This window comes from Puntigrus tetrazona, chromosome 8 (assembly GCF_018831695.1).
Source record: "Puntigrus tetrazona isolate hp1 chromosome 8, ASM1883169v1, whole genome shotgun sequence".
Lineage (NCBI taxonomy): Eukaryota > Metazoa > Chordata > Actinopteri > Cypriniformes > Cyprinidae > Puntigrus > Puntigrus tetrazona.
Genome location: NC_056706.1, coordinates 2,018,373 through 2,028,544, shown reverse-complemented (window position 1 = coordinate 2,028,544; position 10,172 = coordinate 2,018,373). Strand labels below are relative to the sequence as shown.

General features: G+C 38.1%; 1 protein-coding gene and 1 long non-coding RNA gene across 2 annotated transcripts in view; both read right to left on the bottom strand.

The window, feature by feature from the left end:
* Nucleotides 1-1,216: 1,216 nt before the first annotated feature.
* On the bottom strand, nt 1,217-3,983 carry LOC122350140. The gene is made up of 5 exons (XR_006251573.1): nt 3,610-3,983; nt 3,119-3,254; nt 2,313-3,028; nt 1,790-1,925; nt 1,217-1,699 (listed from the first exon to the last, which is right to left on the bottom strand). It is a non-coding gene; the product is annotated as an uncharacterized LOC122350140 (long non-coding RNA).
* A 4,527-nt stretch (nt 3,984-8,510) lies between these two features.
* polb (polymerase (DNA directed), beta) overlaps nt 8,511-10,172 on the bottom strand; it is a 5,176-nt gene continuing 3,514 nt past the window's right edge. The window contains exons 13-14 of the mRNA XM_043246854.1: nt 9,983-10,125; nt 8,511-9,022 (exon numbers count right to left, since the gene is read on the bottom strand). Coding sequence (XP_043102789.1) covers nt 8,928-9,022; nt 9,983-10,125 — 238 coding nt within the window. The 3' untranslated portion in view covers nt 8,511-8,927. The remainder of the gene's footprint in view (nt 9,023-9,982; nt 10,126-10,172) is intronic.

Below are 10,172 nucleotides of genomic sequence, written 5' to 3'. Positions count from 1 at the left end.
AAGGCTGGGTACTCTGCATTGCCATTTGGCCCGTAGGCACAAATGACAGTGGTAGACCTCTTCCCAACCTGAGGGCACAAGGAAGAGACCCTCTTGCTCACCGAGGTGAACTCCAACACATGGTGGCTAAGTTGGAGGGTTATGAACAAGCCCACACCAGCCCGCAACCTCTCACTGCAGGCAACACCAGAGTAGTGCAGAGTCTAGCTCCTTTCAAAGAGATGGATTCCAGAGCCCGAGCTGTGGCCGGTGAGCCCAACTATCTCTAATTGGTACCTCTCAACCTCCTGCACTAACTCAGGCTCCTTTCCCCCCAGAGAGGTGATATTCCATGTCCCTAAAGCCAGATTCTGTGTCCGAGGATTGGGTCGCTGAAGTCCCCACTTTCGACCGCTGCCCCAATTCACAATGCACCGGCCCCTTATGGTCTCTCCAGCAGGTGGTGGCCCTACAGGAGGTGAGCCCCCATCGCTCCTTCGGGTTGAGCCTGGCCGGGTCTCATGGGGTAAGACCTGGCCACCAGGCTCTTGCATATGGGAGCCACAACCCCATTCTTGGCTCCAGGGTGGGGCCCCGGCTGCGCTGTATCGAGCGACGTCACATCCTCATTTAGATTTTTCTTTATAAGGGGAAGTGGACCGCTCTTTGTCTGGCTTGTCAACTAGGAACTGCTTGCCTTGGGAGACCCTAGTAGGGTCATGTAGCTGCAGACAATATAGCTATAGATGAACATCCAGAAAATAATCAGGGTCAACAGCAGAGGAAGAAGAGGAGTATAGATGCTTGGTGGAAGAGTACAGAAGCAATAACAGAGGAAGAGGCAGAAGAGGCCAAGGACAGAGGCGTATCAGATGAAGTAATGGATCATGTTTTTTGTCACAGTATTAGCACTCGCTGCAGTCCTTTGCTTCCCTGTATTTCCACTGGATGTGTTTAAAGATGTTCTTTTCACTGTCCATCAGCAGAACAATAAAACAGGAAGCTTTGTTCTACAGATAGTAAAAAGGATTGTGAATAGTTTTAAAGTTTACCTGATTCATATTGGGTCAGCAGTTTATCAATATCATTGCTCACTCTCCTGAATACTAACAAATTATGTAACATGAGTCATAATGGATGCTAATTATCTGAATCAGACTAAACAATAACCTCTTCTGCAGTTGATGCAGATGGTGCAGATGTACTCGGGATCCACCAGAAATCAGAAAGTATGATATAATTCTGATAGCGTTTAATGTAAACCAATAAGACCTTTATAGCTACAAACATGAATGACATAAATACCAGTCGTTTATAAATATGCCTTAGTTAGATTATTTTTAAATGCTCATTTGCTGATCAAAACATAAATCAATTTTAGAAATTAGCATTATGAAATTATCAAATATGATATTTCGGTACAGTTACCATGGGATTTATTAAAAAGAAAAAACAGTAAGTAAAGGTCATTAAAATGTTTATTCATATACAAATGAAAACAAAATGCCACCGCAACTAAAATAGTAGACCCAAATTTTATTACACTGCACTCCAACACCTTAATGAAATGTGTTTAAACTGTTGCTCAGTTAGTCTTAAATAGTATTATTTGTCTATCACCAACATCAAAACAGATATAAGAGTTACGATTGTGTGACACAGAGCAACTGCTCTTTCCCACAATGCATTGCCAGTTGGGCTGGTACTTTCTGTCGAATTCCTGTAAGAAAAGACACAGCATTAGCTCCCACTGAACCAACAACCGTTCCTGAACAACTACAGCTTATCAAGAAACTACTTTGATATCAACCTTCTTGATGTAGTTAGCTATGTCTGTGTTTTTGTCGTGCATGTTCACAGCCAGAAGAGCGCATTGAAGAACCTCCCGCTGCAGCTCATCACTCATGTCTGATTTTCGTACATTAATTAACATTTTCGCCATGAATCTGCAATCGCAAGCACAGATTTTTGAGCACCATTCAAAATAACTGCAGCTGTCCATGCGACTGTTAAAAATTGCATTTATTTCTACGATATGCGACTGAATTTTCAGCATCATTATTACCCGATCCTTCAGAAATCATTCCAATATGATGATTTGCTGCTCCAGAAACATTTGTGACTGTTATCAATGTGGAAAACTGTTTTATTTTTTATTTGTCGGGATTCACAGATTAATAGAAGATTCAAAAAAACAGCACTTATTTCAAATAGAAATCTTTATAACATTTTCTTTACTGTCACTTTTGATCAATTATTCCTTTATAAAAATTGGACCCCCAGATTTGGTTGTGTATAGCATATATATATATACAGTATAAACATTGTCTTACCGTATTTATGTGCCGATCTCTGTACAGAGCAATTATATGTTGATTCTCTCACAGTTTCTTTGTGTTTGATTAAAACTAACTCACTCCACCTGTTCTCATCTACATCACAATCTACCTCCACCTCTCAATACGACATAACCTCACTGGACAACATTCCTGAACGTTTAATGCCTTTCTGCACCATCGGCTGTGTCTAAACATATAGACATTCAAATAAAAGCATGAGGGGCATTTATTAAGAACATCTTTTTTTTTATTGCATTGTGGCACGATTTATTGCCGTTTTACACTCGTCATGCGAAATCAGCATCTCATTTTCTGTGCGACGATCTGAAAATAAAAATACTTGTACGATTTCCAGAACAAGTAAAACCAGATATTTTTACTCTTACATCAAAACCTGGTAAGTGACGGGATCTCACAAAGGTCCGGAACATATCAGTCGTTTATAACCATGCCATTCCAAAAAACTCGAATTATGGTAATTAAAATGTTTATTCATATGCAAATTAAAACATAAAGTGCCACCGCAACTAAAACAGCAGACCTGAAATTCCTTAACCAAATGTTTGAACTGTTGATCAGTCAGTCCTGAAAAGCGTTATTCGTTTATTTCCAACTTCAAAGCAAATATAACAGTTATCCTTGTGTCTCACAAAGTAACCACAGTTTCCCACAATGCAGTGCCATTTGGGCTGGACCCTTCTGTCGAATTCCTGTAAGACAAGACACAGCATTAGCTTCCACTGAACCAACAACCGTTCCTGAACAACTACAGCTTATCAAGAAATGATTTTGACGGCAACCTTTGCGATGTACGTAGCGATGTCCGAGTGGCTTTCGTACATGTTCACAGCCAGAAGAGCGCACTGAAGAGCCTCCCGCTGCAGCTCTTGACTCATGTCCGCTTGCTGTATATTAATTGATGTTTTCGCCATTGATCTGCAATCATAAATTCAGATTATAGCGTTGAATGTAACTTAAAATAACTTCAGCATCATTATTCCAGTCCTCAGGGTCACGTGGTCCTTCAGAAATCATTATAATATACTGACTTTTACAGGAACAATTCTGATTATTTGATAAAAATAATCATATTTTTTGCAAACCGTGATGATACATGTTTTTTAGGATTCTCTGACAAATAGAAAGTTTAAACGAGCCGCATTTACATGAAATAAATAAATGTCTTTACTGGCACCTGAATCAATTTATTGCAAAAGTATTCATACTTAAATAGTAATTAATTAAGTAAACACTCTTACTGAGGCATAACATTTTTAACGCCGTGTCTTACCTTTTTTAGTGCCGAATTCACTCAGTATCTCAGTGTCTGTGTCTCTCAAGCTGTGTTCGAACAAAACGAATGTAAAATGCGTAACTAGCTTCACCTGTTCTTATCACGAACCGACCTCTCTTTCACTTCTCACGTGGCAATATTTCTTCACTTGAAATACCCCACAACATCTACACTGAAACACACGAGTCCTGCATCACTGATTGACCCTGAAAAGCATGCGGGACACTTATTAAGAATGGTGTTTTGTGGGATTTATTGCATATACAAATTGCACCGATGTAAGAATGATACAGTTTTCGTGAAATCGTGACACGAGCAAAGATTTTGAACTGAAACTAAAAGTGCCCTGTGTTCCCTGTTTCGTTTGTAGACTCTTACCGACTGGTGTGTCTGGTATTTTTCTGTTCATTAGCTCGTGATTGTTTACAGGTATGTCTGTTAGCCTGTTAGCGCTTGTGTATTTAAAGCCCAATGTTTCTGGTGTTGTCCACCTTTGGATGCTGCGTTTACGTCCTCAGTTCTGTACCTGTTTCTTACTTTCTGCTTCTTGGGTCATTGTTTATCTAACAGCTGCAAATCTTGAAATTTTGAGCTTTTTGCTCTCATTTTTTTCTCAAAGTATTATCAAAATAAAATGCATGTTTATTTACGTGCAGGGGTGAAGTCAGCTAAAACTGACCTTGCATTGTTACGTTGGGCGTGTTTGATTAGAGTTGCAGGTCTACGGCTCTCCAGCACTTAAATAAATCTTCCCCGATAATGTTAACAGATACTAATGTGAAAACATATTCAGTGATGTAGACATGTTAGTTTAGCTTTCGTATGTGGATTTGAGCTGTTTTGTTGGACCATAGTGCCACACTGTATCGTGAGAAAAACCTACCGAATTAGAAAACTCATATGAAGCTGTATATGTGACGACAAAGTTCAAAGAATCAGTTTTTAAATCGTTCAGGATGTTAAAATTGGTTGGAAGTTTTGATAATACCTCGAAAATCAAAATCTTTCCTATCTAGCACCCAAACTCGAGACAGAGTCGAGGCCTGTGCAGACCTCAAAAAACGTGCGTTTCTAAATTGTGTATTTCAGTCATGCAGTCAATGCAATCACTATGACGTCAGCCAATCAGGTAACACTGGCTAAATATATGAAAATGAATCAGTGACAAAACTTGAGAGCGTGCTGATTTGATTGTGAGAACTTGTCATATTAATATTTGTATTTCTGAGTATAAGTTGAGACACTCACAGCTCTGATGTGAAAATCTGAGTGACCACAACCCCCATGTTTAGAATTAATACATTTGCGGATTAATAATATAAATTTGTAAAATGTCATTCACATAAACAAAATGACACACACAGATATGTACGGCACGTTTACTACGTTACAATTTTCGCTCACTACTTTACAAAGTCGTGCACTCACAACCTCTCAGATCTGGCAGTACAACTTCAAATCCTGGCACTTTGACTTTTGCTACTCATTTTGCGATATTCCTGTTGCGAAACCCACTCGTGCACTTACAAATGCAGACGTGAGAGAGCAGAGTTGGGGGTGGGGCTGCGCTGAGAATGAAAGCATTTTATTGTTCGATGCCTGGCCAGTGAACAATGCCAGGCATAGCAACTAGCCCTGCAGAAAGAAACATTGTTTTATGCAGATGTATAAGTTATTTGTTATTAGTTATCTTAAAAATATATCCAAATTATGACCTATGCTCTCAACGTCTAATGCAGAAATGTTAATTCATGAGTTTATGACCTCATGGTTAGATTATTGTAATGCTTTATTGGGTGGTTGTTCTGCACGCTTGATAAACAAACTTCAGCTAATCCAAAACGCAGCAACTAGAGTCCTTACTAGAACTAGGAAGTATGACCATATTAGTCCTATAAAGCCCTGAATGGTTTATCTCCTCAATACTTGAGCGAGCTCTTATCACTTTATAGTCCTGCATGTCCGCTGCGTTCTCAAAACTCTGGCTGTTTGATAATACCTAGAATATCAAAATCAACTGCGGGCGGCAGATCATTTTCCTATCTAGCACCTAAACTCTGGAACAATCTCCCTAACTCTGTTCGGGAGGCAGACGCACTCTGCCAGTTTAAATCTAGATTAAAGACACAGCGTTTTAATCTAGCCTACACGTAACACACCAACACACTTTTATTATTCAAATCCGTTAAAGGATTTTTAGGCTACATTAATTAGATTAATTAGAACACTCCTCATAACAAATATACTTGTGACATCGTAAAAAGAATGGCTTCTATGCTAATATTAGTCTTGTTTCTTTCTCATTCTGTTTCTCAGTATCCAGACTAGATGGTGGATCACACACACACACATTTAGTCATTTACACTATGTTTCTTTTATCCATTCTGTATGGATGGGGTTTTGTTTCCTTGCCGCTGTCGCCTCTGGCTTGCTTTGTTGGGGACACTTAATTTCTAGCGATTATCGTCAAATTGATTACAGAGACCGACTCTGCATTTAATAATAAATTGTGAAATTTCGTCATTATACATCCCTATCATTGTATTCTTCTACTTTATACTGATCAGTGCTTTGATACAATCTGTGTTGTTAAAAGCTATATATATATATATATATATATATATATATATATATATATATATATATATATATATATATATATATATAATAAAACGATTGATTGATATTGATTTTATTGAATATCCTTAGCTTCTACAGGATATTAAAACACTGCATTGTTGTGTCATATATATATATATATATATATATATATATATATATATATATATATATATATATATATATATATATAGAGAGAGAGAGAGAGAGAGAGAGAGATAAGTGGGGGCAACCAAAGCTCCCCACGATGTAGAACCAGTCGGCCTGATGCTAATTCCTATTAAAACAATACACATTGAAGGACCATGATTCCAGCTCACAGTTTTCACAATACTGAATAAACTGAAGCTTATCAAGACAATCCATTCACTCAGCATTTAACACAATCATCCCACAACAGCTCATTTACAAAACCAGCATTCACTTCACTCGTTTACAGAGACACTGTGGAGCACTTCATGCTTCCTTCTGCTGACCAGCTCTTTTAAGATGCTAATTTCATTTTCCAGCAGGATTTGGCACCCGACGCTCCGCCAAAAGCACCAGACGTTGGTTAAATGACTGGTTGACCGGCCAGCAAACTCACCAGACCTGAACCCCATAGACAATCTATGATTTATTGTCAAGAGAAAAATTAAAAAAACAAGTGACCAAAAAATGAGCTGAAGGCCACTGTCAAAGAAACCTGGGCTTCCAAACCTCCTCAACAGAGCCTCAAACCCATCTCCTCCACGCCACGCAGAATTAAGGCAGTAATTAAAGCAAAGCAAATTAACTGAGTACATGTACAGTAAATGAACATACATTCCACAAGGCCAACAATTGACAATTTTATTTGAAGTATTATATTGAAGTATTTTAATTTGTTGAATGTTAGCCAAAATCGTCACAATTAAAAGAACCAAAAGTCTTAAAGTACTGTCACACACGTGGACTCTGTTTGTTGTTGTTGTTGTTGTTGTCTTCTCCCATGTGCTCTGTGTGACCTACTTTCTGTTAATTATCTGAGTGTGTTCACCTGTGTCTAGTTAATTTAGTGATCTCCCGTGTGTTTTTAAGTTCCAGTTTGCTTCTGTTTTATCGTCCGTTCTCGTCGTGTACGCGTCTAGTTTTTTTTTGTCCTGCCTGCCTAGTTGCAACGATATTGTTTATTTCGTGTTTGGAAGATAAAAGGACTTATTTTTTTTACTGAGCCACAAAGTAAGGTTTCACAACCTGAGTTCAATTAGGACACACTGTAGAGGTGTCATACGATTTGTTTGACTCGTTGATCTGTAGTAAACTATTTATTGTAATGAGAAATTAAAGAGCAAAGAATCGAGAGAGATTATTCAGCATTCAGTAGGGCTGTCCCTGACTAAGGGCAGAAGTGACGTTTATAAATGTGCCAGTAAAAAAAGTAAGGAGACTGCATTAAGGTTTTAATTGCATTAATGCTCTCTTTGACGTCTGCGACACTGACTGGTCATCTCTTCAGTAGTGTGTACCTGTATGGATTACACCATTGAGAATATTTGTTTTCCATTCATTTGAAAGCATGCATTTCGCTCTATAGAGATATTTTTAATAGTGTAAGAGTAGTGGTGCCTTGAGAAGTGGGTACACCCCCCCCCAGTTTAATGCCTTTCTGCACCATCCCCCGTCAATCAATCAATCCTTTTTATTTAAATAGCACCTTTAACAACACAGATTGTATCAAAGCACTGAACAGTATCAAATAGAATACAATGAAAATATCATTGCAAAATGTAGATGCAAAAAATTTGTTTTTCATGTTTCTGAATTGAAACAAATTATTTTGTGTTAACAAGTGCTGTCTTTTTTTTTTTTTTATAGACTCGTTTTGTAGCCGATTAACGTCTTTTGTGATCAGTTTGTAGTTTTTCTGTTCATTAACTCTGTTAGCTCTTGTGTATTAAATCTTGTTTATATATTGCATGTATTAAGCATGCATCACGTATTAAGTTTATATATATATATATATATATATATATCGCTTTTTACGACTATCGCTTAAGAGGAAATTAAGATTCTACAATATGTGTAAATACATTTTTCTGTCCCCATGTTTGTGGGCTTTCACATTTGTGAAAATCTTACGAGTTTAAAAGTCTAATCTTTTAATGTGTACCCAGCCTTCGTTTCAAGAACTAGGCAGAACTGACCTGAGAATCAGTTATTTGTGACGCGAGCGCCATTTCGATTCATTATTCATTACCACCAGTAAGATCAGTTCATTACTCTGAAATCTTTCCAAAACACAGAAAACCAAACAGAGCCGATTTGTGGGATTTTTAATGCAGAATCCACATGTTCACGCAAACAGACTATTATCTAAATAAAAATATCCCAATAACGTCGTCATTGATTTTAAATAACACAACCGCAGACGGTCACCGTTCAATTATTTTCCCATTTTGTTTTCTTGCAAGTTCTTGAAATAAAGACACGTTTGCCGCTACACTTCAGAAATTTCATTAACATGCCGTTACTTCCTCTCGCCTCACTCCTGATTTTAAAACACATATTATGCATGGCTATCAATGATAAAAAAAAAAGCACCATCAACTACTGTCACGTAGCTGCTTTCACAACTTAAACACACGCACGTCTTCTACTCTTAAAATACAGTCTCTTGACCTAAACGAACAGCACACGCGCAGCTCGAGCTTGGCTTTAGTCTCCCGTCTTGGTTTCACTCGCTGCGGTCCTTCGGTTCTCTGTATTTCCACTGGATGTAGTCGAAGATGTCCTTCTCGCTGTCCACCAGCAGAGGCTCTCCAGCCACGCCTGAAACAAACACAGTCACAGACATCAGACAACAAACACGACCATCATTTCCTCTATGCTGTTATCAAAGAGATCATTTTTTACGTTGCTAACGCTTTCAAGGTATGCGGTATTATCACGGTATTGGGATTTAGTTGTCGTTTTCATTTGGAAAAAGTCTCGTTATAACATACAACAGGTTTAATAACTTCGTTCTTATACTGAAAATAACGGAACGCTTAAATACAATAGAGCAAAACACAAAAACATTATAATATAAATGCTTTAAAGCATTATAAAGACCAAAAGGTATCTATTTACAGTAAGATCTCATTAGTTAACTTTAGTTAATGCATTCAAATTTATAATAAGCAACAGTTATAAATAAAAATAAACAGATCTCGGTTCACGTTAGCATACCATAGTTGAAGCTTTTAATTTTAAGTTGTTATTAAATACGGGAATCACTTAAGATTATTGATTGTTTGGAAGAAACGGTTTATGCTAACTAAGGAACGAACTAACGAACCCCTAAAGGAAAGTGTGGCTGAACAATAACACTTATAATAATATCTAGGACGTGCCGGAGTCATGTAAACGTTCGAAAATATGTCTCCAACTTTTTTTAGCGTCACAATGTCAAAGTGAAACATTAGCACATTGCCTGTCCACTTGCTGGTATTTTTGCGTTGGTCTGAATGAAAATGCATATCCCTTCTTGACCGCTAGGTGCAGAACGCGAACGCTACTTTAAATGAAAGCGACCAACGCTGGAAAAATGAACCGTTGAGCAATCCTAACCCGTAACAGGGGCAACTTTAAACAGTTTTCAGAAACTTCGTTTTCAGGCCAACAGCTGCATTTTCTGGCTTTCGTGCAGCGCCTCTCCACCACGGCTTTATCTCAGAAAACAGGAGTTATTCTGTATTTTATTATAAAGAATACCGTGCATGTTCATCATGGTGATATATAGAGTCTCACCAGTGACGCCCAGTGGACGGATGGTGTACTCGTTGAGAGTGAAGCCCTTCTCCAGGGCATGAGTCCTCATGTTCTTGTTGAAGATATCGCTTCCAGTGAAGTACAGCACGCCGCAGTAATACTGATCCTTCGGGATAAGCCTGCAGATCCAGACAGAACAAAAAAATTAAATAGCTGACATTACTTTTTA